At 50.1% G+C, this 26,751-nt stretch overlaps 1 protein-coding gene across 2 annotated transcripts; it reads right to left on the bottom strand.

Moving 5' to 3' along the window:
* Nucleotides 1–2,580: 2,580 nt before the first annotated feature.
* Nucleotides 2,581–26,201, bottom strand: ASB1 (ankyrin repeat and SOCS box containing 1). 2 transcript variants are annotated; one of them, XM_040231905.1, is made up of 5 exons: nucleotides 26,109–26,201; nucleotides 21,913–22,054; nucleotides 19,969–20,271; nucleotides 9,407–9,792; nucleotides 2,581–8,247 (listed from the first exon to the last, which is right to left on the bottom strand). In XM_040231905.1, the coding sequence occupies exons 1-5, from the start codon at nucleotides 26,146–26,148 to the stop codon at nucleotides 8,120–8,122; spliced, it is 999 nt and encodes a 332-aa protein (XP_040087839.1). In that variant the 5' UTR covers nucleotides 26,149–26,201; the 3' UTR covers nucleotides 2,581–8,119. The 2 variants fall into 2 exon arrangements, with proteins under 2 accessions (XP_040087839.1, XP_040087840.1); XM_040231906.1 differs by lacking the exon at nucleotides 19,969–20,271 and having other exon boundaries at nucleotides 26,109–26,198.
* Nucleotides 26,202–26,751: the final 550 nt, after the last annotated feature.

Genomic DNA, 26,751 nt, shown 5'->3' with positions numbered 1-26,751 from the left:
TCAAACTACCGCACAATTGCACTCATCTCACATGATAGCAAGTAATGCTCAAAATTCTCCAAGCCAGGCTTCAACAGTATGTGAACCGTAAACTTTCAGATGTTCAAGCTGGATTTAGAAAAGGCAGGGGAACCAGAGATCAAATTGCCAACATCCGCTGGATCATCGAAAAAGCAAGAGTTCAAAGAAGACATCTGCTTTATTGACTATGTCAAAGCCTTTGACTGTGTGGATCACAATAAACTGTGGAAAATTCAAGAGATGGGAATACCAGACCACCTGACCTGCCTCTTGAGAAATCTGTATGCAAGTCAGGAAGCAATAGTTAGAACTGGACATGGAACAGACCAGTTCCAAATCAGGAAAGGAGTATGTCAAGGCTGTATACTGTCACCCTGCTTGTTTAACTTATATGCAGAGTATATTATGAGAGATGCTGGACTGGAATCAAGATTGCCAGGAGAAATATCAATAACCTCAGATATGCAGATGACACCACACTTATGGCAGAAAGTAAAGAAGAATTTGATTAAAGTGAAAAAAAGGAGAGTGAAAAAGTTGGCTTAAAACTCAACATTCAGAAAACTAAGATCATGGCATCTGATCCCATCACTTCATGGAAAATAGATGGGGAAACAATGGAAACAGTGACAGACTTTATTTGGGGGGGCTCCAAAATCACGTCAGAGGGTGACTGCAGCCATGAAATTAAAACACGCTTGCTCCGTGGACCAACCTAGACACCATATTAAAAAGCAGAGACATTACTTTGCCAACAAAGGTCCATTTAGTCAAAGCTATGGTTTTTCCAGTAGTCATGTATGGATGTAAGAGTTGGACCATGAAGAAGGCTGAACCCCAAAGAATTGATGTGTTTGAACTGTGGTGCTGGAGAAGACTCTTGAGAGTTCCTTGGACTACAAGGAGATCCAACCAGTCCATCCTAAAGGAAATCAGTCCTGAATATTCATTGGAAGGACTGAGGCTGAAGCTGAAGCTCTAACACTTTGGCCCACCTGACGCAAAGAACTGACTTGTTGGAAAAGACCCTGATGCTGGGAAAGACTGAAGGCGGGAAGAGAAGGGGAAGACAGTGGATGAGATGGTTGGATGGCATCACTGACTCAACAGACATGGGTTTGGGTGGACTCTGGGAGTTGGTGATGGACAGGGAGGCCCGGTGTGCTGCAGTCCATGGGGTCGCAGAGTTGGACACAACTGAGGGACTGAACTCAACTCACTCAACCTGTGTACGTCCTGTTCTCTCCAGAAGTTATGGCAGCAGTCCCCAACCTTTTTGGCACCAGAAACCAGCTGTGGAAGACAATTTTTCCATGGATGGTGGAGAGGCACAGGGGTGCACACACAGGGGTGGTGAGCCTCATGAGAAGTATGCAACCTGGATCCCTTGCATGCACAGTTGACAGTAAGGTTTGAGCTCCTGTGAGACTCTAATGCCTCCACTGAGCTGACAGCAGGCAGAGCTCTAGTGGTAATGCCAGTGATGGGAGCAGCTGTAGATACAGGTGAAGCTTTGCTCACTCACCTGCCACTCACCTCCTGCTGTGCAGCCAGCTCTTAACAGGCCGCAGGATGGTCCCTGAGGTTGGGAACTCCTGAGTTATAGAATCTTTTCTCCCCAGTGATCTGGAATCCCACAGTGATGTGTCAGGGCTGGTCACGTGCCATGGTTAGTTCTAGCTGGTCCTTGTAATCTGGAAACACAGCCTTCATTCTCAGAATTCTCTTGAATTCTTTACCAGTATCCACTGTTTGAAGTGGATGGTTTTCTTTGGTCCCATTCAGTATTGGTATCTTTTGAGTGTTTCCTTTCAGGTTGGTGAGACTCCTTAAGAAGCCTCCTTCTCCTTTATGTCCTGCCTGGAGGACACGGCCTGTTTCCTAAGCTGAGGACTTTACATCCTGAACACTCATGTCTCAGCTCCCAGTGGGCTAGGGCAGCAACAAGTGCCCGACTGTGTGCAGTGGAGACTTACAGCTGCTTCCAAACTGGCTTCTGGCCAGTCCTGCTGCTTTCACCCCTCACATCCACTTCTAGAGGCGCCTGGAACTGCCAGCCGGAGCTCTGCAGTAACACCATGTTCTCAACTGTTCTCGTTTCTTTCCTACGATGTCGTTTTCTCAGGCACTTCTAAGTCACTTACCATTCATCTATTTTCTTGAGAGTTTCCAAAACTTTGTTGCCATTTACAGGCATCTTAGTGGATTTATGCTTTTTTAAAAAATTAAAATTCCCTATAATTTTAATGGGTTTTCAGGAAGGAACTATGATAAACAGCCACATCTAGTTATAAGAAGTCTGGGAAGTGAAGACTTTATTCAGAGGATTCAAGTCTCCAGTTGTAACTGTGGATTCTGTTATCACAGACATAGACAATGGATACTGAAGGATAACCAGCAATCCCTGCCACACGGGCAGCTGGTTTTTGAGACAGAAAGTGAGGCCATTTTTCAGCAGAGCAGGAGAGGTGTACGTCTACAGATGGGCCTTAGGGACTGGTGTGAGGAACAAAGAAATTATCTGAAATATTAATAGCAAATACAGAGACATGCATGGAGTCATGGAGAAATGAATAAACGCTTTATTTAGTTCATTCATTCCCAAAGCTTCAGAACTCACCCTCCCACTGTCAAAATAAGTCACATATGACACAGTCCCCACCACCTCCCTACCCAAGAGAGCGCTGCAGGACAGTGTCACCACGATGGAGAGCCATGTGTTTCAGACACTTTAGGGGCACTTTCTCTTCAGACTAAAAACCCACTAAGTGAAACAGGCTCATCCCAGTTTAAACCTATGCAGCACTATGAGCGCCTCCCGGGAGCACTGGGGGCCCCAGAGCAGTGGAAAGAAGCCGGTTAGACTCCCATTTACAGATGCCCCTCTCTGCAAACCATAAGAAACTCTCCAGAGAGCCACTGCCTCGACCTGAAGTGCATATACAAAGATGCCACGTGATCAATTCTTCTCTCCAATGAGATCAACAGTACACAGAATTAAGGCATTTGGGGGGAGTCAACGGGGAGTAAAGCATCCATTACACTTACAATAACCTACCAAAGATGTCCATCCCATTTCTGAAAGCTCCTAACCAGGCCCAAGTGCAGCAACAGCCATGGTCCCAGCTGCTGCAGACAAGTGCGGTCACTACCAAAGAGAAAGGGAAGACCCAGGGCTGATGCTAGCGCTCCTGCAGCCCGTGGGCTCCAGTGCGTGCCACACCGCACATGCCCAACACCAGACAGAAATCACGGGGGCTGGCAAGCACTGCAGGGAGGCGCAGGGGTGCTGGCGGCTGAACCACAGCAGCAAACTGAGGTGCTAACACCCGGGAGAGCCACGCTCAGACACCACACGGACCTGGACTCATGCACACGCACATGTCACGTGGTAGAGGCCTGAGATCCAAAAAGGACCCTCATGCCCTCCAGACACTGAGCAACTGAGTTAAGGCAACAGAAGCCACCTCCACCCTCACTCACTTCCCCATCCAACCATCTCCCTACAATTTACGGTGTATATTCCACAGACCACTGCCCTTCAGAACCTGCATGTCCCTCCCGCAGAACTCTCCGAGGACAGGATCCCACTGACCACTCATGTGTACATTTCAGTCGTTTTATTCCACATCAGAGTCAGGTTGGAGGGCGGGGAGCGTAAGGAGAGTGAGGACTAAGTGAGCGAGAGAGAGATGTCAGGTGGCCGAATGAGACACTTCCAGGAGAGAGTGCCGAGCTAGTGGGGCACCCAGGCCCCTTGGGCCCAGCCGCTGAGTGCCTGGCAGGCGGCCCCAGGGGCAGGGGAAGAGCCTGAGCCCCGGCACCAGAAGGCCCACCCCACCGCCAGCGCCAAGCCTTGGGGGTGCCTCAGGTGCCCGGGGTGAGCGGCAACCCCACTGAGGAGCCACACTGGCTTCCTGGGAGGGTCCTTCAGGGGTGGCCAGAGGCCCACCACCACAGGGACGGCGCTGTCATCACAGACACAAGCACGCGCTCCTGACCCTCCCGGTGACCACAGGGCCTGTTCCCGGACTACCAGGCAGCAGAGCCACGGGCTCTCCTTCGGCCGCGGACAGGCCACTGGAGACTCCAGGAGGAACTCCTCAGTCATGAACACAGGCTATAGACAGACTGTGGGTCCCGACGCTGGGTCTCAGAGCCTGGCCAACTTAAAAAGAAGTTCTGGGATCTGACGAAGGGCAGCCAACATTTTATTCTGCAACCAGGTGCATTAAAAAAAACCAACAATGTTGCCCTCAATTATCACCCTTCTATATAAAAGGACATTTTATCACCCAAATTAGGAAGAACATATTTCAGACTAAAAGACAACCCTCTAAATGGAGTAAACTTGACTTCCCATGTGACTTCACGTGCGTCCCTGCCCTTCTGATCTGTGCAGGATGCCTGTGTCCTGGTTGCCATGACTCTCACTGTCCCCCGGGCACAAAGCCCAGTCGACCAGCAAGGCCACAGGCCATCATCACCTCAAAGGCACATCCGCTGAGAAGAGGGACCACGTACACAGAGACACCGCTGACACGTCACCAGGACGGCTCACGTGCCCAGTGCTTGCACAGGCATTCTCCCGTGCGTCCTCATGAGAGCCCCACAGGAAAGGAATGGCCGGCCCTGCTCAGGGCCAGGCAGGAGGCGGCTCAGCACAGACGAGCCTTCTTCTCCAAGGCGGACTTTCCCTGCCTCGGTCCAACCTTGCCTGCAGGCTCCTCTCTTACACTGCTGCATGAACCTTCCATTTGAAGAGTCAATTCCCAGAAGAAAGGGAAAAAATGATGGCACATAGGCCTGATAACAGAAACATATTCAACATGAGGAAATTGTGTTGAAAAAGAAAGAAATTGTCCTTTCTTTTTAAAACGTCCTGTTTAACAAGCGCTTGTTGACTAAAACTTATCAAACGTCAAAAGAGAACATCAAAACTAAGCGTGACAACCTTGAACCCTTTCCTGGAACAAGGCAGGGCATAAATAAATAAATACATAAATACCAGAAATAATATGAAAAGGCACGGATACATATGACATTGATGGGTTTTGAAAATACATTCAGAACTCCCAGCAGGACGCCAAAGCAGAACCCTCTCCGAGGTCTCAGCGCCGCCCCACCTCCCCAGGTCCAGCCCCACCCGTTCACTGCAGCCGAGGCCCCGAGCACAGGATTCCTTCGGCCCAACGGCCCTCAGGCGACCCAGCAAGTGAGGACACTCCTGAGCCAGGCTGGGGGCCCCGGCTCCTGCCCATCGGTTTGTCGTGCCCCGCCCCGTGGGCACAGTGCTCTGGACCACAACCTCATCACCCAGGTCCACATTTCCTGGCTACGTGGCAGTGGGCACCCCGGGGTCTGGAGACTGGGCTTTTATAAAGTGCTCTGTGGAGAGAGGGACTCCGTCCTAGCCTGCACCCTACCTATCCCTGCCAACAACAGAAAAAGGGAGCTTTAGTAACGTGAGGCTCAGAACAAGAAGAGGCGGCCCTAAGTGTACAGCTGCGCTGTTTTCAGAGTCATGTGTGGCACGTATGGAACTTCAAGCTGGAGGCTGAACCTCAGTGGCTGGGAGTCTGAAAAAATTATCTAAAGGCTGGCTGGACACAGAAAGTCAACCTGCCTCTATAAAGGAGGACTGGCCCTGAGCCCACCATGCTCTGGGGCACACGGTGCGGGGGCCCCCCACTCCCTGGCTCAACCCCTCCCCAGTCCCAGTCCCTCCCTGGCAAGGTCTGGGCCAGGCCCAAAGGTGAGGATCAACTCAGTCCAGTCCTTCTAGAGAGACCCCAGAAAAATGGTTCCATCCCCCAGAAACAAGTCCTGCACTCACATCACCCTGCACAGCAGCCTGATAGCCACCCCACCGCACCAGCCAGCCCGACACTCCTGCCTGGCAGCGCCCCCGGTGCTGCTTTCCAGGTCTGTGAACAGTCACCTCCTACCCCAGGGAGGCTCTGTCCCTAACAAACCCCTGCAGACACTGCCCAGCAGGGCACACAGGGTCCCATGAGCCTGCAGCACAGCCCCCAGGAAGGGAATCCAGGCCAAAGGGCAGCTGCCGGAGCTCAAAGTGAGGTGAGTGAGCTGCTCCTGAGACTCCTCTAGCCAGACTGAGAAGGGGAGTGTCGCCTTGCGCCCCAGGGACACTCCCTCCAGTGGTTCCGCCCCCTCGCTGGCAGCTCCGCCCCCTCCTGTGGCTCCGCCCCTCTCCAGCAGCTCCAGCTATCCTACAACCCTTCCCTATACGAGGGAGAGCCCTCCCCCAACAGCTGCGATGGAAGCCACTGCCCAGAGCTGGGGAGTCCCGCCACGAGGGCCACCGGCACACTATCGCTCTCCCAGACCAAAGCCCCACAGTGCTCGGATTTGGTGGCAAAGGCACCATCTGCCACCCGCCCACAGCTCCTCCTCTCTCAGGACGCCTCTCCTGCTGCAGGTGGGACCCCGAGCTCTGAATGCAACCCACCCAGCAGGTTCGCAGCCAAGAGTGGCAGCACACAGCCCACTTTAGAGCCCCCAAGGCCATGGCCGCGGCCTCAGCTTGCAACAAGCTCCAGTGGCTGCATCTTCCCCTCTGAATCACCGATGACTTCTCTCCCCTCAGAACTCATTCGCGTGCAAATGGGCCAGCCCGGCTTCCAACACATGTCCATCCACGCCAGGAGGCAGACTCAAAACTCTGGCCTCAATCACGGAAGACCATGACCAGACGCTGCCGGTCTGGTCAGTGAAGACACACAACAACACTGATAAATTAAATAAACCCATATCATTTGCTCAACTGCTACAGAAAAGCTAAACACAGATGTGAAATCTGCCCATTTCTAAACACTTTCCATGAATCCACACAACGGTCCTGAGGCCTCAACAACCAGATGTGATTTCCCTGCAAACAACGGCACCTGGACGCTTCAAAGAGGCAGCCACTGGCCCACCTGTGCCAGCATGACACACGTCTGGCCACGCAGCCCGGCCCACAGCCGAGCTGCTGAGTGATAACCCAGCTCAGTTCTCTCCCTCCCCCAGCCCCCGGCAGGCCACAGGAGACCTCTAACCTCACTGTTAATCTCCCTGTTCAGTTCTAGGAGCAACTACCAAGACATCAGGTCCAAACAAGAGAAGCGCAATCAGCCAAACACCAGATGTTCTATCCACAGGACACCACGGAACTGAAAGCTCTGAACCACCCAGAAGACGAGTCAAGTTTCTACTTTGCAGTGCATGCGTGGACTTCTGTTAGAACTGGCAGTGGATGCTGTTGGACGGTCCTTGGTCCAAGTGGAGGCAGTGGGCCTCCTGAAATCAGTGGACTTCTGGAAGCTCCCCAGAGTGAAATGGCAGAGAACTCGTGAGACCTGTTGGCATGATGCTAGGCACAGCTGGGTATGGGGCTAGGTGTCGAGCTCTGAGCATTACCTAAAGAGACTGTGAACACTGTAGGTACGGACCTTGAGACAGTAAAGCCAACCCAAGTGGCCAGGAAACCATCCTTGAATGAAGCCAATTGACATGATGCCCCCACCACATGGAGAGAACACTGAGGTGGCAAGGAAAGCATGTGTGTGTGTGTGTGTGTATGTGTAAACATCACATGTTCAACCCAGGAGCTGGGAACACAAACTCACAAGTTCAGGAACTGTGTCTCTGTACTCTACTTTTTACCAAAACTCCCTTTTTCATTTGACTGCAATCAAGCCATCAAGTTGAGACATGAACCCAGAAGCAGTCTGGAAAATGCCAGTCCTCTCTACTCAGGATATTAGCAGACCTCCAGCTTGAGGACCTCCAGGATATCAGCAGCCCCAACTTGCTCACATTTCAAGGCCCACTGCATTAATTTCCAAACAGACTGAGGAAGCACAAAATAAAGTTGTGTAGGAGCCTCCCGGCTGACACTGATACTGACCCCAAGCTGTCCAATGCCCAAACCCCTGAGAGAGAGCACAGTCCAGGGGGACAAGGCTGGTTCTGCTTCACCTGCAGCCAGGCGGGCCTCGGCAGCACAGGACATGGTCACGGGGCGAGGGTCGGTGTCAACTTGCACGGCAGGTCACCGCCGCCTCTTCACTGCAATCGACGCCGCTCCGGAATTCTACTCGTAAAGCAGAAACTTTTTTATGGGGTCTGGCAGAGGCAGCGAGGGGATCAGATGGAGGCGGTATTTGCCGAGCGCTCTTCTCACAGCCACACGGCACAGATTCAGCAGGGACCTGGGGACACCTGTAACAAGTGGGAGGAAAGGGAGAGACAGAGGAAGGGGGCGGTTAATCCAGTTTCTCCCCTATCGCTTGGACCAGAGGCTGGTGGGGACCGCAGGCAGGACACACCAATGCTTGCTGCCAGCATCCCAACTTCAGAGGCGAGCCGGCTCTGGTGACAAAGGCCCGTTACCTGCTCCTTCATCCGCACAAGGAGCACAGTCTTCACTATCTAAGCACCTGCTCACCTCCGCTGAGTTCCCCAGGCAGAGGAACGAGAGCTGACCACCACGAGCCCTGACCCTTGCCCTCTGTCAGCCTCTGCTCTTGGTCTACCCCAGAAGCTCCAGAGGGGTATGAGGGGGACAGACCAAGCAATAGAGGAGAGTAGGCTGATCATTTTACTCTGGGTGAAAAAAAGCCTCATTGTCTCTGCCTTGTGAAACAGGCATGAACACAGGCAGCCGAACTATCAGTGTGGCTCCAACTGACCAGTACCAACTCTCAACAGGAGCAAGTTTTAATGACCGGTTTAGGGAAAGGCAGTAACAAGAACACAACACAAGACGTTCTCAAGAGGTAAGGGACTGGGGAAAGGTGGTCACTCAGAGGCGCTCAAGACCCAGGTGGGAAAGAGGGTCAACTCCTGAGTCCCGGAGAATGATAACGAGACCACGCCACGGATGAACCCCAGACTCCCTGTCCATCAACTTAATTCCCTGGCAGAGCCCTTCTTCATAAATAAGCAAACCTCAGACTTAATTCTAGCAAAAATCAGGCTTAGTTCACAATCCAGAATGACGGTATTTGAGTGGAATTGAAGAAGGGAGAGTCAGGCGCCCCAGCAAAGGAAGAGCTTGAAATCTATTGTAAAGCAAACACTTAAAAGCCATAAACGCAAGAGTGAAAGAATTTCGGATCACAAAATAGAACAAAGGAGTAAAGAGAACATAATCCCAGGAACTCTGAGAACAGGTATTTTTATAGATTCCTTGCTATTAACCCCTGGTGTCCAGGAATTTAAAAAGAAACTAATCCAGAAGACCATTCTAAAAAATTCCTAATCCTAACTGAAGGTTCTGACCAGGTGCTAATTAGGAGGTTTTTTTTCATTGCTGCAACTTGGTTCATTCAACCAGTTTAAAGAGACGGCCAGGCAGAGCTGAATGAAGGCCACTTACTCCTGGCTTCCTTAAAGACCTGCAGCGCCTCAGCATCCACCTTCCTCCTGCCTCTCGACTCTGGGCCCAAGGACTCCCACTTGACCAGGTTCAGGTTGGCGCCGAACTCCACCAGCAGGCTGACGAAGGCCGCCTCGCAGCCGTGGCGCAGCACGGCGTCCATGACGCAGCCGGGCGAGCCCCTGGAGAGGCCCTGCGTGTTGACGGGGCCGTTGCAGTTGAAGTCCGGGTTCGCCCCTGCCTGCAGCAGCAGCTTGAAGCACTGCAGGTTGTGGTAGGCGGCGCTGATGTACAGCGGGCAGACCACCAAGGAGGTGAGCCGCCGCGAGAAAGGCGGCTGGGCATCAGGAGTCAGGTGGTGGTTGACATCGACGTCCGCCCCATACCTGCAGAGAGACACACAGAGAGTCAGGCCAGCACGGTCGGCAGATCCCGACCACGCCTGCGGGGACAGCCCGACGCCCCAGCACTGGAGCATCCCCTGCTTACAGTGGACCCATGACTCCCAGCAGGCACCACGGTAGCTCAGAACCTTGGGATCCTCTCACACAAGAAAACTCCTAAGGGAATTCTTTCAAACCTGTGAGGACCCAACAATCCTACGGCTATTTTAACTATTTCAAACAAAGATAAAGAACGACAATTCCCAAATTCATCTTATGCAATTAACAACAGAATAAACCCCAAACCAAAGGTCATACCAAAAAGAAAACTTACCAGTGACCTGCACTTAGGAGCATCAGCTTACAACCTCCAATAAAACGTCAGCAAAGAGACTCTAAACACATTAAGACAACAACACACGATGACCTCATGGGGGTTATTCCAGGGGTGGTTCCTATATCAGAAACTCTATTAACATAATCCATCATATATTCACAGAACTAAGGGGAAAAGCTGCAGATGTCACTGGTGATGGAAGCAAGGTCCGATGCTGTAAAGAGCAATACTGCATAGGAACCTGGAATGTTAAGTCCATGAGTCAAGGCAAATTGGAAGTGGTTAAACAGGAGATGGCAAGAATGAACGTCGACATTTTAGGAATCAGCAAACTAAAATGAACTTGACTGGGTGAATTTAACTCAGATGACCATTATATATCTACTGCTGTGGGCAAGAATCCCTCAGAAAAAATGGAGTAGCCATCACAATCAACAAAACAGTCAGAATATGCAGTACTTGGATGCAATTTCAAAAATGATAGAATGATCTCTGTTCATTTCCAAGGCAAACCATTCAATATCACGGTAATCCAAGTCTATGCCCCAACCAGTAATGCTGAAGAAGCTGAAGTTGAATGGTTCTATGAAGACCTACAAGACCTTTTAGAACTAACACCCAAAAAAGATGTCCTTTGCATTATAGGGGACTGGAGCAAAAGCAGGAAGTCAAGAAACCCTGGAATAACAGGCAAATTTGGTCTTGGAGTAGAAAATGAAGCAGGGCAAAGGCTAATAGAGTTTTGCCAATAGAACGCACTGGTCAAAGCAAACACCCTCTTCCAACAACACAAGAGAAGACTCTACACATGGACATCACCAGATGGTCAATACCGAAATCAGATTGGTTATATTCTCTGCAGCCAAAGATGGAGAAGCTCTATTCAGTCAGCAAAAACAAGACCGGGAGCTGACTGTGGCTCAGATCATGAACTCCTTATTGCCAAATTCAGCCTGAAATTGAAGAAAGTAGGGAAAACCACTAGACCATTCAGGTATGACCTAAATCAAATCCCTTACGATTATACAGTGGAAGTGACAAAGAGATTTAAGGGCCTAGATCTGACAGAGTGCCTGATGAACTATGGACGGAGGTTCGTGACATTGTACAGGAGACAGGGAGCAAGATCATCCCCAAAAAAAAGAAATGCAAAAAAGCAAAATGGCCATCTGAGGAGGCCTTACAAATAGCTGTGAAAAGAAGAGAAGTGAAAAGCAAAGAAGAAAGGGAAAGATATACCCATGTGAATGCAGAGTTCCAAAGAATAGCAAGGAGAATTAAGAAAGCCTTCCTCAGCGATCAGTGCAAATAGAGGAAAGCAACAGAATGGGAAAGACTAGAGATTTCTTCAAGAAAATCAGAGATATCAAGGGAACATTTCATGCAAAGATGGGCTCGATAAAGGACAGAAATGGTATGGACCAAACAGAAGAAGATACTAAGAAGAGGTGGAAAGAATACACAGAACTATACAAAAAAGATCTTCACAACCCAGATAATCACGATGGTGTGATCACTCACCTAGAGCCAGACATCTTGGAATGTGAAGTGAAGTGGGCCTTAGGAAGCATCACTATGAACAAAGCTAGTGGAGGTGATGGAATTCCAGTTGAGCTGTTTCAAATCCTGGAAGATGATGCTGTGACAGTGCTGCACTCAATATGCCAGCAAATTTGGAAAACTCAGCAGTGGCCACAGGACTGAAAAAGGTCAGTTTTCATTCCACTCCCAAAGAAAGGCAATGCCGAAGAATGCTCAAACTTGCACAATTGCACTCATCTCACACGCTAGTAAAGTTATGCTCAAAATTCTCCAAGCCAGGCTTCAACAATACACAAACTGTGAACTTCCAGATGTTCAAGCTGGATTTACAAAAGGCAGAGGAACCAGAGTTCAAATTGCCATCATATGGATCATTGAAAAAGCACGAGAGTTCCAGAAAAACATGTATTTCTGCCTTATTGACTATGCCAAAGCCTTTGACTGTGTTCAGTTCAGTCACTTAGTCATATCTGACTCTTTGCGACCCCATGGACTGCAGCACATCAGGCCTCCCTGTCCATCACCAACTCCTGGAGTTTACCCAAACCCATGTCCATCGAGCTGGTGATGCCATCCAGCCATCTCATCCTCTGTCGTCCCCTTCTCCTTCCGTCTTCAATCTTTCCCAGCATCAGGGTCTTTTCAAATAACTTTCCAAGGAGTACTTACTTTTCAAGGAGTAAGCATCTTTTAATTTCATGGCTGCAATCACCAACTGCAGTGATTTTGACTGTGTAGATCACAACAAACTGTGGAAAATTCCTCAAGAGATAGGAATACCACACCACCTGACCTGCTTCTTAAGAAACCTATACGCAGGCCAGGAAGCAACAGTTAGAACTGGACATGGAACAACAGACTGGTTCCAAATAGGAAAAGAGTACGCCAAGGCTGTATACTGTCACCCTGCTTATTTAACTTATATGCAGAGTACATCATGAGAAATGCTGGGCTGGAAGAAGCACAAGCTGGAATCAAGATTGCTGGGAGAAATATCAATAACAGATATCAGATACGCATATGACACCACCCTTATGGCAGAAAGCGAAGAAGAACTAAAGAGCCTCTTGATGAAAGTGAAAGAAGAGAGTGAAAAAGTTGTCTTAAAGCTCAACATTCAGAAAACTAAGATCATGGCATCCAGTCCCATCACTTCATGGCAAATAGGTGGGGAAACAGTGGAAACAGTGGCAGACTTTGTTTTGGGGGGCTCCAAAAATCACTGCGGGTAGTGACTGCAGCCAAGAAATTAAAAGATGCTTACTCCTTGGCAGAAAAGTTATGACCAACCTAGACTGCATATTAAAAAGCAGAGACATTATTTTGCCAACAAAGAGGTCTGGCTTGTCAAGGATATGGTTTTTCCAGTAGTCATGTATGGACGTGAGAGTCGAACTATAAAGAAAGCTGAGCGCCCTAGAATTGATGCTTTTGAACTGTGTTGTTGGAAAAGACTCTTGAGAGTCCCCTGGACTGCAAAGAGATCCAACCAGTCCATCCTAAAGGAGATCAGTCCTGAATATTCATTGGAAGGACTGATGCTGAAGCTGAAACTCCAATACTTTGGCCACCTGATATGAACAACTGACTCATTTGAAAAGACCCTGATGCTGGGAAAGACTGAAGGCAGGAGGAGAAGGGGACAACAGAGGATGAGATGGTTAGATGGCATCATCGACTCAATGGACATGGGTTTGGGTGGACTCTGGGAGTTGGTGATGGACAGGGAGGCCTGGCGTGCTGCAGTCCATGGGGTCTCAAAGGTTGGACACGACTGAGCAACTGAACTGAACTGAAGAGGAAAAAGCCATAATTGTCTCTCAAACGCAAAAGAGGCATATGACAAAATTCAACACTTAGACATGTTTAAAAACACTTGATAAAATAGAACATGAAGAATACTTCCTTAACATGATGAAAAATATTTCCTCATCCCAGAAGTCAGCATCTCACCTAATGGGCAAACATGAGCAGCAGCTCGGCCAGGAGCAAGACACACCGTCCCACTTTCTGGCCCACTATTTCTAAAGGCATGTTTTTCTTTTAAAGTATTAGTGCAACTAGACAGAAAGCAATTAGCTGATTAAAATTGGAAAGGAAGAGGTAATTTTTCCTATTTACAGAGGACATGACTATATCTGGAAAGCCCTAAATAATTCATGAAAACACAACTAAGAAGCAATGAAGTAGCAGGTTTTATACCAATAGCGTTTACATATACAAACAAAAAACAAGTTACAAGATAAAGTGACAAATATTTCCTTTCTAACAGCAAAATAAACTTTAAAGTGAGACAGCTAAGCATAAACGTAACAGTAAACGTCCAAAGTTTGCATGAGGAAAACTATATTTTATAATTAGAAAAAAAAATTTTTTTGAAAGTCACAAAAGCAGACACAAGCAAGAAAGACATACCACAGTCTTGGATAAAAACACCCAACATCATTAACAGATCACTGAGTTTATTAATATAAATGAAAATACTCTTCCTAGACCTAAAAAGTTGATTATAAATATAAATACATAAAAATAACATCCCTGAAGCTAAATAAGTCAATTATAAAGTTCATGTGGAAGATCAAAGAGGACAAGATATAAACACAAAGTTTTTTAACATGAAAATTAAAGAAAACCTTTTTCATGCCAAAAAAACATCAGCAATAAGGGAAAAATTGGAGAAAAGGTAACGAACGGTTAACATCTTTACTCTATAAAGACCTTCTGAAAGGAGATCACAGGTACACGAGCCAGAGACAGAGGAAAGGATGGTTAGCCTTGCTCATAACAGAAACGCACATTAAAACTACTGAAAGACCTCACTTCTTACCTATTGGACTGCGGAAAATCCAAAAGCTTACTGACCAGGCTTTAAAGAAAAAGGGAGTCTTATGCATTTCTGGGGTCATACAAAATGGAGCAATCCCTGCAGAGGGAAATCTGTAAAATCTGCAAAACTCCAAAAAGCCATATACACGAGGCAGTTCATTAAAACACCATCCACAGCAGCTGGAGGCAGGTGACAACCCACAAGTTCATCAGGAGGGACTGAGTGACTGGTGGCCAACCCAAGGTGGCCCATCTGACAAGGGACAAGGGGCAGGGCAGGTGCTGCTCTGGAACAGTCTCCAGGCGACTGACGAGTGGGGAACGCAGGACGAGGAGCAGGCAGTATGCTGCTGTCCACCCTGGAAGAAGGCTCCATGGCGAACGTGCACACAACACACACCTAGACACACCTAGACACACAGGCATGTCTGCTTAGTGTTCAGTGATGCACGGATAAACCACAGAACTTCTTCACTGGTTCTCTACAGGGCAGTGATGAAGCAGGTGAGGGCAGAAGCTAGACTTCTTTTAATACACTTTGTTTTACAGATTTGACTCTGGAACCATGTAAATACACAATGTAAAAAACTAAACAGCAATCCCTAAAGACTGAAAGCAAAAGGAAACACCTTAACCCAACTGTGGGTCCAGCTGGTGCCTGTCTGTCCTGCCCACCGAGCTGGCTCTTCTTTCAGGTCCACGGAACATCAAGAGCAGCCAGACCGTTCTGAGCACCAGATTCGCCTGCAAGGCCTGCAGCTTCAAGCAGCCCCAGAGGCGGGAACACTATCCCCAACCCTGAACTAACCTTTACAGCTGTCCAGGAACTCCTCTCCCGACTCTCAGAGGCAGCCTGGATGTGAGGATGAACAGAACACGGGAGCCACCTGACCTGGAAGCCTCATTCTCCAACAGAGCCTCCAGGATCCCGTCGAGGCACCTGCCCTTGTCACTCGCTCAGACACCCAAATCCATGGCTTTCTGTCAGGCATGTAAAGTTCTCCCGGGCCAAGCGCAAACTACCTACTGGTCATTTTACTCTAAGCAGAGGCCACTGACTACAGCAGGGAGGGTGGCCTGGCTCAGAGTGCCAGAGTCCAGGCCTCGTCAAGACGGTGCCCGTTAAGGATGCTGCCTGGTGAGGGTGGTGAGGAGCCCCGCGTGGGAGGGGCAGGAGCACAGGAAGCTGGTTACTCTGAGGAATAAGTAAGCACATCAGAGGTAAGGGGAGGGGCTTCCACCGCAGCCCAGTGGTTAAGACTGCTTCCACTGCAGGGGGTGCAGGTTCGATCCCTGGTTGGGGATGCGATGATGTGTGGCCAGAGAAGGAAAGAAAAAAGAGTAAGGGGAACCAGGTCTCTCAACGTCGAAATCATAAATTTGGAAAAGGAGAAGAGCAGGATGACATGGAGCAGCTCAGAGCAGCCCCAGAGGTGGGAGCGCTCTCCCCAGCCCTGAACTAACCTTCACAGCTGTCTAGGTGCTAAACTGGACTAAGGCCTCAGGCTGTACTCTTTAACCATCAGTGTATAATAGACACAGGAATGTAGACGGAAACGTGTCCAGTAAGAGGGCCTGCAGACAGCAACACCCGACAAGCAATAAGCACTCCCAGTGTCCAGATCTTGGCTTTTCAACATTATTCTCCTTGGAGAAATGACAACCCAGGGCTGAATCAGGCAAAGTTCGTATGAGCCCAGAATCACTCTAACTCCACAGGAAACCATGAGTAAAACATAAATAAATGGATTAAAAATTTGATGAGGAATAAGATATATACATAGTTGCAAAGTACCTTTCCATGAAAGTATTTATTAATCACAGAGGGAAAAAGAGGAGCTTCACAACAGAGAAAGCTGGCAGACACTGCCCTGGTCAGCGAATGAAAGGGAAGGTTCTGGGACCAATGAAACCGCGCGCAGCTTGACCGGATGCACGGAGAACAGAGCCTGGCTTCTGAGAGAGTGTGCCCTGCCCCGGAGCTACCACTGGAGGCGGCACTGCGCACAAAGCCCCCACCGCCCTCCCAGCCCCCAGACGCCTCACGGACGCTGTCAGCACAGTCTGTCTCATATGAGGGCAAGAGGCATGATGACGGGGTCCACCGTGCAGGGGCCCAGGGTGGAGAGAAGACCAGCGATGTCAGGGCTTGATAAACACTCGGGCCAACACTCAGCCAGCAATCCTGTCTCATCATCCGTCTCTTCCCCAGAACAGACACTGCAGGGTCTCAGCAGCACGGAGCTGAGGAAGACAATAGCGGCACACGGACCCACAGGCTCATAGGACACCCCGCTTCCCCTCTGACGCCGCGGAGCACCATCAGCCGCGGAGCACCATCAGCCGCGAGATGCACACGGCACCTGTCCCACAAGCTGTCCTAGGAGCGACCAGAGAAACCTTCTGACCCACAAACCAAACCAGGCACAAGCTGCCATTTCACTTCATAAGACCAATTAAGAGATCCGATTTCAAGCACTGAAATCTTTTTCCTCCTTATTCTTAGGAAGATGTTTTCCAGAATGTTTGTCATTTTGGGCAACACGACAATCTGGTATTAGCTGAGCTGTGGGAAAGACAGCCTTCATCCGCTCATAAAAACGTACTGGCTGCGATCCAGTTAATTTTAATCCTGAGTATTTTCCAAAATTCCCATACTGCTTTTAATATTGCTGGCCAGGAACCATGGGACAACTGCATAAATCAACATAACTTTTGCACACACAGAAATACCACTCCTTACCTTTGTAAAACAAAACACCAAGGGAAATGAGAAGCGGAGGCTACTTGCAGAGGGACGTCAGACCACAACAGTGACAGAGAGTACCCTGCCCATGAGGGACAATGACACAGGGAAGGCAGGAGTTGAGTTTGGATTATATGTAGGTTGTGCTACTTGTTCAGTAACTTAACCCCATTCTTCAGAAGTCAATTATCGGGTCACTTAGGCCATAGGAAACTTTACAATAGAGTCGTATATGCTCTTGGTACCTCACCATACAAGTGACATCCTGTGCGCCAGCAGGAAACAGAATGGCTGAGTAACGCCTCATCAAGAAGGGCATATGGGCCTGTACCTCAGAGTCAAGCCTGCGGCTCGTTCAAAGCAGCAGTGCAGCATGAATTGACTCACGTGCCCAGTGGGGTGTCTGGAAGCAAGACGAAATTTCACGGACTGCCCTATGCCTGTGCTCAGTCATCAGCTGTGTCTCTTTGCGGACTGTATGTAGCCCGCCAGGCTCCTCTGCCCATGGGATTTCCCAGGCACGAATCCTGGAGTGGGCTGCCACTTCCTCCTCCAGGAGATCCACCTGACCGAGGGAGCAAACCCACATCTCCTGCATGGGCAGGCGAGTTCTTTATCACTGAAAGTGAAAGCCGCTCAGTCGTGTCCGACTCTTTGCGACCCCATGGACTATACAGTCCATGGAATTCTCCAGGCCAGAATCCTGGAGTGGGTAGCCATTCCCTTCTCCAGGGGATCTTCCCAAACGAGGGATCGAACCCAGGTCTCCCGCATAGCAGGCGGATTCTCTACCAGCTGAGCCACAGGAGAAGCCCAAGAATCCTGGGGTGGGTAGCCTATCCCTTCTCCAGCAGATCTTCCCAACCCAGGAATCAAACTGGGGTCTCCTGAATTGCAGGCAGATTCTTCACCAGCTGAGCTATCAGGGAAGCCCTGGATTGACCCTAGTGGATCCATTTCCAAATTAATGACTTACATTCTCCAAAATGCAAAAAGACATGGGACTGCAGCGGCTTAGATTCTTGGGCTAAAAATCCTTAAAAAAAAAAGGGGGGCGGGGGGTGAAGCATTGCATTCCTTTATCCCTCTAACATAACAACCATGTCACCCGCATTTATCTTTCCAAAAGCCAACTCCAGAGCCATGTGATATGTAAAACCTTCTGATATAATAATATATTTCCAATACCTAATTTAAAACCCATGTTCTTCCCTGGGTTAGACGCCCTCAGAACCACCCACTGTGGCCTCTGACAATGCTGCAGTCCTCCCCCGCAGTCCTTCCTGATCAGACAACCAGCTAAAGAAACTCCACTCGGTCCAACCACAGAAAAACTGCCTCCAGAGCAAGGGAAGGGAGAGAAAGCACTGGTGGTAGAAAGAACTCACTGGAGCACAGGACTGAAGATGCAATCTTGTTCAAACTGATTAAATGACAATCATTAGTGCAATTAAAGTAAGACCATAAACCATCTAAAACAACAGAAAGGGAAAGCAAAGAAAACACAAATCATGGAACATAGACATAAAATAAAGGTATAGTTAAGACAGAAAGTTAACAGAAACAAACCTAAAATCAGCTACAGCGATAATGTTAATTGTATTCAGAAACAAAGAATCCCAGACGGTCAAACAGTAACTGAGCACACAAAAAGTTACTTAAACCCACTAAGATTCAAACTAAAAGTGACAGAATGCTACGAAAATGAACCGATGGTTTCCTCTTGCTTTCATAAAGGGCATAATCCACAGGCAAGAATTTTTATGAGCCCAATTAGCATCAAAATACAGAAAGCAAAATTATGAGAAATACAAGGGGAAAGTGACAAATCATAACAGTAATTAGATACTAACAGACTTCTCTGAATTTGGGGCAGATCCAACGGTTAAAAATGTAAAAAACAGAGAGAGGGACTCTGAATAGCATTAACTGAAGCTATCATTTTATACTATGAAACTACAACACCTGTGATTTGTACTTTGTTACAAGGATCCACAAAAAAGCAGTCTGATTTTAAAAAATAATTTTTTTAAAAAAGAATCTTCAACATGGACATTATATGATCTGTATTATCTGGGCACAATACAATAAAATTTAAAGTTCACAGAAGTTTTTATTAAACTGTTAAGAGCCTCAAAACCTATAAAAACAAAGAGGAAATCAACTTCAATGGCACCCCAGTCCAGTACTCTTGCCTGGAAAATCCCATGGACGGAGGAGCCTGGTAGGCTGTAGTCCATGGGGTCGCTGAGAGTTGGACACAACTCAGTTGCTTCACTTTCACGCATTGGAGAAGGAAATGGCAACCCACTCCAGTGTTCTTGCTTGGAGAATCCCAGGGACGGCGGAGCATGGTGGGCTGCCGTCTGTCGCACAGAGTCGGACACGACTGAAGCAACTTAGCATTTTAAAAGTTTAGCAAAAACAAAGCTCTAGGCAAAAGTAAGTTAATAACCTTAAAAGTTTACATTGTTAATCAAGAAAACAATGAATAAGCATGCAACTCAAAAAGTTAGAGAAAAAGTAGAGGAAAACCAAGGAAAACAGGGACAAAGATAGATAAAAATAGAAATTAACCAGTAAGAAAATAAGAGAACTGATAAAGCTAAAAAGCAACTCTTAAAAAAGACAAAACAGACAAATCCTGTCACAAGCCTACTTTGAGATGGGGAGAAAATAAGGAAATGAGAAGGCCGCTGCAGCGGCGGGGCACAGCCCAAGCACTGACCTGATGAGGGCCTTCAGGATGTCGGCCCGGCCCACGCGCGAGGCGTGGTAGACGGGTGTGCTGCGGTGGTGCCGGCTTCCGTTGGGGTCGGCGCCGGCCTCCAGGAGGATCTGGGCGCTCTCCAGGTGCCCGTTCACCACAGCCACGTACAGGGCCGTCTGCCCCTTCACGTCCACCAGGTCCACCTCAGCCCCCTTGCGGATCAGGAAGTCCACGCAGTTCCCGTGGCCCGCGGTGGCGGCGATGCGCAGGGGCGTGCAGGGGAGCCAGCCGCAGCACCACACGGACTTCTCGTTGATGCGGCTGAGAGAGAGCACAGGGAGCCGGGCTGGGAGGCGCGGGACACGCCGGCTGGGAGCCGGGGGCGACCCTCACGTTAAGAACGCCTCACGGGGCTCCGCTGCAGGAGACGCTTTCACACACTCCCCCTGCCAGGCCCACGCCTGCCACAGGAGCCCCAGCCCACGGGCCGGGAAACCTGAGGCACAGCTAGACAGCACCGGCGCTAAGAGCGCCACAGCAGAGGGACACCGGCCAGGCTCAGCCTGCACGGAAAGTGGCACTCAGACCGAGAGCCCCGTCAAGGAACGCCAGGGCCGTGCAGTTCACGGACCCACCCCGTCACCAGCTGAGACGCACGTCACCTCACGCTCCCGGCTCTGAACAAAGCCCAAGGATCCAGATCACCGAAGCAGTGACCCAGAAACAGGCGGAGGGCCAGCGCTCCTCCTTCAGCTGGGAACTAGCTTCCAGTGGCCAAGGAGGCCAAGGAATGCTCCAAGCACTCATCACCAAAGAAATACATCCCAACAGAAAAATACCGTCAAAACACCAGAGATTCGTGGAACCCAAGTATTAGAAGAAACAAAAACAGTACTTGAAAAAGCAATATGAAACTAGCTGGTCTAACACCTAGCTTATCTCTCCTTTGTTCCATTGTTACATCCGCAGTACCACAAAAATTTGATGTTTTCTTCAGACTTGAGTCATTGATATTAAATATTCATGTGCAATCCATCTATTTGCTCTCTATGATGACCCTTTCTGGATATTCAAACGATTTTTAATAAAATATCTGTTCTAATGAAATGATGCTAAGACATTAGAAGGGAGGAGGAAACCTATCTCTGTATTGTTAGAAAGCCTTCTGTGGGGAACTACCCACAAAAAAGGGTACCAATTTCAGCATCAACATGCAGGCATTTCTCCCATCAACTCACTGCCAGCCTAGGCCCGAAGGGGAAACAGACACACAGAAAAAGCCTGGAGTTTCCAGCTGCAGATGAGTTTCAAACCTATCTGAGATTCCAATCTCAGACACACAGCCAGCCAGCAGAGTCTCTGTGCTCCCCCGGGTGTCTCGAGGAGGGAGACGTGATAGCAAGATTCTGATGCTACTGATCAAGGAAGGGCTTGCACTGGTCACGGGATGTGGCAAGGCAACAGGCAGGGCGCTATCAACAAAAGGAGCCAAAAGGTGGGTGCCCGGATCCCCCTGGGCGAGGAGACAGCAGACCAGAGGCTGAGCCCGGGGACCCCCAGGCCGACGCCTAGGGGCCTGAACAGCCAGGGCAGAGCATGTCAGGGTGCTGTCCGGTGCGGCCCGCCAGGGAGGCTGGACACACGGGGGCCCGATGCAGCACTTCAAGGAGAGACTTTCTGTACCCGACTCAGGATAAAAGCCAGATGAGGCTCGCAAAGGCGCACGGCCGCTGCTGAAGATAGCGAGGCTGGCATCAGGGGTAACCTCAGGGAAGCTGACACCCGGACAGCACCAGACGGTCACTGACAGAGCTGGGCCTGAACTCGTGTCTCCAGGCCCTGTCTCTCGGGCTACCGCCCACAAGCCTGACGGTGCTTCCCTCAGTCCCCTCTCTCCCCGCCCTCTGGAGCTGAAAAGTATCAGGGGCTCCCGGCTCCGGGCAGCGCCTCAGCAGCGCTCACCTCCGGTAGCTCTCTTCCTGCAGCAGGCTCCGCAGGGTCTGCAGGTCCCCCACGTAGGCGGCGTCGTGCAGCCTCGTGTCCTCGCAGTGCTCCAGCGGGTGGTCACAGAACTGCTCCCTCAGCCACTCCTTCAGATTAGGACCTGCACTGAAGAGAGGGGCGCCTGTCAGCTCCGGGAGGCCCTGCCGGGCCAGCCAGCAGGGGGCGCCGCCCACCCAGGACAGGGTTAGTCCTTCAGTAGTGTCCCACTCTTGACGACCCCATGGACTGTAGCCCGCCAGGCTCCTCTGTCCACAGAATGCTCCAGGCCAGAGTACTGGAGTGGGTTGCCATTCCCTCTCCAGGGGATTTTTCCGACCCAGGGACAGAACCCTCGTCTCAGCACTGCAGGCGGTTTCTTTACTGCCTGAGCCACCAGGGCAGCCCTTCCCACCGAGAGGGTGCTCTCCAACTTTCAACAACAGTACACCATTCCCCTGCCTCCAGAAACTTCCAGAGCCAGAGAGACATAGAAAATCTCCTCGAATAAAGCTAGCAAGTGCCCAACATCAAACCAGGCAAGAATATAACGTTTAAAACTTTGGCGGGGTGAGGTGTCAAAATCCAAACCTACTTAAGAACAGAGAAGATCCTAAATAATATATTAACAAAGCAAAATTTTAAATATAAATAAAAAAAAAAGTCACCACAGGACTTCCCTGGTGGTCCAGTGCTTAAGAGTCCAAACCTCCACTGAAGGGGGCCTGGGTTCCACCCCTATTCAGGGAACTAAGACCCCACAGGCCTCAGTGTGGCCAAAACATAAGTCAACATAAAATTACTCTAATTTATGCCAAAAATGTCAGTATTGGGGAAAAAACATAAAATCTTCTCCTACACTACAAAAAGATGCTTGAATTTAGCAAAATTCAGTACCAAAAAAGTACTGCTCCTTATAACATGAATGACTCTGCCATGCTAATCTAGGTAACAGCCTCACTACACAGGAATCCCCGTGAGTGACACACATTTTGGTACCTCAGATGGGTGCACTTTACTGAATGTAAACTGCACCTCAGTAAAAAGGAAAAAAATTTAAACTACAATGATATAAATAGAAAGCCAGACCTATATAATGAAGACTATAAAACTGAGAAACAATAAAGGCTAGAATGAATGCCGAAAACCACACAGTGTACTGGGATAAGAGTCAATGCTAGGAAAAATTTAAGTGATACCAAATAAATTAAGGGATTTAACAAATCTCTTTGGGGCCTTTACATGAGAAATGACCAAAATATTCTAAAGGTTTATTTGGAAATGAAAATAAGAAACACTTTCAGCTTATTCAGTATGTATGAGAAGACATCTACCCTACTGTTGTTGCTGTTGCTAAGTCACTTCAGTCGTGTCCAACTGTGTGTGACCCAATAAGACAGCAGCCCACCAGGCTCCCCTGTCCCTGAGATTCTCCAGGCAAGAACACTGGAGTGGGTTGCCATTTCCTTCTCCAACACATGAAAGTGAAAAGTGAACAGTAGAAATTATCTCTCATTAGAATCAAAAGATAAATAAAACAATCAATTGCCCAGAAAAGAGCTTAGCATAAATAATATGTCAGAAAGGGGCATCAAAGTTAAGTGAGGAATGGGAAGAGTAGTTGCTATAATGGAATGCTCGTGTCTCCCAAAATGTTCTGCCAAATAATATGCTGGGAGTCCTAACACCCAGGTGATTATTAAGAGGTAGGTAGGACCTTAGTGGTTAATTAGGTCATGAGGGCAAAGCTGTCATGAATGGGGTTAGCACCTTTATAAAAGAGACCCTGGACCGTTCCATGGCCCTTCTGCCACATGAGGACACAGCAAGAAGATGGGCGTCTACGAACCAGGAAGCCCTCACCAGACACGAAATATGCCAGTGCCTTGGTCCTGGACTTACCAGCCACCAGAGCCGTGGAAAATAAATTTCTGTTGTTTATAAGCCAGCCAGTCTACTCTGCTATCACACCCTGAATGGACTAGACCCCAAGTACCCATCACTCTTCAACAGTGCAGGTTTGATCTGCAGGGGTCCACTGATACGTGGATATCTTCAGCAGTGAACACCACAATACTGCACTGTGGTCGGTGCCTGGTGGAATCCCCAGATGTCCGGGAACCTCACATGCAGAGGACCCCCAAGTTGTCCCAACAGTCAACTGTAGTCAACAAATTCTGCACAATGACACACCTACAGCTGACCCTTGAATAACATGGTCTGAACTACGTGGGTCCACTCACACACAGATTTTTTTCACTAAAAACACACTACACTACACAATCCACAGCTAGCTGACTTCTTGGATGCAGAACCTCAAATATGGAGGGTCAGGTGTAAAGTCAAAGAAGGATTTCTGACTGTGGCGGAGCTCTGGTAACCCTCTGGGTTGTCAAAGGTTAACTGTGATTGAGCTCTTCACCTCACCATGGAGCCTTAAATGTCTTCAGATAATTAAGCGTTCTATAAACTTAATTACATAGACAGGAAGCAGAAGGAAATAGCATGAACTCAAGACTGCTTCACCAAATCCCCACAGTGCCAGGCGGCCTAGCACATGTGACCCTGCCACAGGTGGGCTCTCCAATCCTAAAGCTGCTTTTCATATCCACATCAGATGTTCTGCCTACCGACTGTATACAAGGCTGGGCCATAGCACACTCCAGGATTTGACAGTTCATTACCAGAGGTTAGACACAAAGGCCCCAGGTCATTGGGCAGAGCAGGGAGGGTCACTAGGACCAGGCCTAAGCAGATCAACAAGGCATCAAGAAGCCCTTGGGCCCCCAGGCCAATCCTCCTCCAGAAGTTATTCTCCACTGAGTTACCCACAGAGTGGAAAAGTTCAAAGTAGGACTAAGACTCAGACGCTGTAAGGAGACTGACACACTTTTGCTAAGTTCTCCTCCAGGCCTGTCTTTGTTGGCCTCTTCCAACCTGCCACCTGCCCAGCTCTGGATTCAAGATAACTTTATGTCTGCATTTTTCTGATCAGCTTTTCCAACGACAATACACCACATAAGCATCAACCTTGACCCCTCTACTCCCAGGCCAGCAACACAGTAAACGCTAAAACAGCACCGCCTGGATATTAGAGTGCCTATGTGTAGGGCAGAGTCAGTCTGCCTTCCTTCCACCAGACCACCCTCCGCACCGGGAAGCAGCAGGCAACCCTCCTCCTCCTACTGGACACCTCTCCGTCCTTCCCTCACTCTCACAGGAAATGGTGTCCAGGACCCTAAGGTCTGGCTGTACCTGGGGCTAGTCGATACCAACCAAAGCCTGGGATGCTTTGTGTTTTTGTTCACTGGGGTATCAGTTCCTCAATCAACTGTTTACTGGATGAATGAATGGTGGGAAGGATGGAAAGCACTACCTGCACCCGTCTCCAAATTAACATTATACCTAAATTCTGGCACATTTAGGAGGAAGAGTAAAAAAATTCTTAGTTTATTACTAACGAACTCTGTGGAGGGGTGTCTCATTGGATGTGCATGTACCGTCCGCAGCATATAGAAGCACCTGATAGCCAGGGCAAACTCAAACAGGCAAGGAGGGGAACCGCCACCCACCCACCCCAGCCCACAGGTTAAGAGGAAGCCGCTCCCGACCGCGAGCAAATGCACTCCCCCAGCAGATTCACACCTGCACGGCAGGAAGATTTCAAGGTGGAGACCCGCCCCCCCCCAAGTCCCGTGGCTATTCTGGGCAGTGGGCGTGCGCCTTTCTAGTCCGCTAAACTCAACTCTGTCGGGGCTGCCTCCCCGGCGGTGGGCCAGGGCCCCTGCAGCCGACTTGCTGTGTCACTGACAGCTCGCTGGGGGTGGCGTTATCGCGGTCCCTTGCCCGTGCTAGGGCTGGAGTCAAGGCAACAGAAAAAAGGGCACCCGCCCTCCCAGGGGCTGACCCCTGGGGCTTTCCACACCTCTGGGTGCGCTAAGAACTGGAGAATGACCTACGTCCTCTTTACGGTTGGGGGCGAGGGGTGTCGCCTCCAACCCCCCAGGAAAGCTCCACAGGAGGGGAAGCCGAGCACCCGGGCCCCGGCGAGCCGCGCTGACCGACCCCGGCGGCTCCGTGAGGCCCTGCCGGTCACGAGCCGAGGCGGCTCCGGCGCGACTGCCTCGGCCCCCTCGCCCCCGCCGCCCCCACAGCCGGCGGCGGCGCGCGCACATTACCTGCGGGCGCCGGCCCGGCCCGCCCGCCGCCCTCCGCCATGGGCTCTGGCCTCCAGCCCGTCCGCAGCCGCCTCCCCCCGCGCGGCCCGCCTCAGAGACCCCGCCGGCCGGAACCACTTCCGGAGCCACAGCGCGCGCGACCGCTTCCGGCGCCGCGGGCAGTGGCCGTGCGAGGACGCGGCTTCCGGCGGACGCGCGCCTCCCTCAAGGGCTTCTGGGGCCTCCCGCTCCCGCTACGCTCGCGACGCGAGGCCCAACGGGCGCCGGCGCCGGGGCGCGCGCTGCCGCGGACCAGCTCTGGGGAGTGGGGGCGGGGCGGGGGGCGGGGCGGGGGGCGGGGCGGGCTGTCGGGCAACGCCAGGGCTGTGTTTGTCCGCAGGAGGAGCGGAGGAGTCTGGGAAAATACGCCGCCTGGGGGCGGGGCCTAATTTGCATACCCTATGATCTCAGGTTAGTCGGGCCCGTCCCCGCCCCCACTGGGAGGGCGTAGCCTTCTGCCCGAAGAATGTGGGAGGGACCAAAGGAAGGTCTAGCTCCGGGTTCGAATCCCAGGGGAGCCGCTCTGATGGGGCAGTGCCCTGGGGTTATTTCAGTCATGCCGGACTCTGCGACCCCATGGACTGTAGCCCTCCATGCTCCTCTG

Source organism: Oryx dammah, unplaced genomic scaffold, assembly GCF_014754425.2.
Source record: "Oryx dammah isolate SB20612 unplaced genomic scaffold, SCBI_Odam_1.1 HiC_scaffold_28, whole genome shotgun sequence".
In the NCBI taxonomy this organism is placed as follows: Eukaryota; Metazoa; Chordata; class Mammalia; order Artiodactyla; family Bovidae; genus Oryx; species Oryx dammah.
Note: the sequence above shows the minus strand (reverse complement) of the source record. Positions and strands in the feature narration are given on the sequence as shown.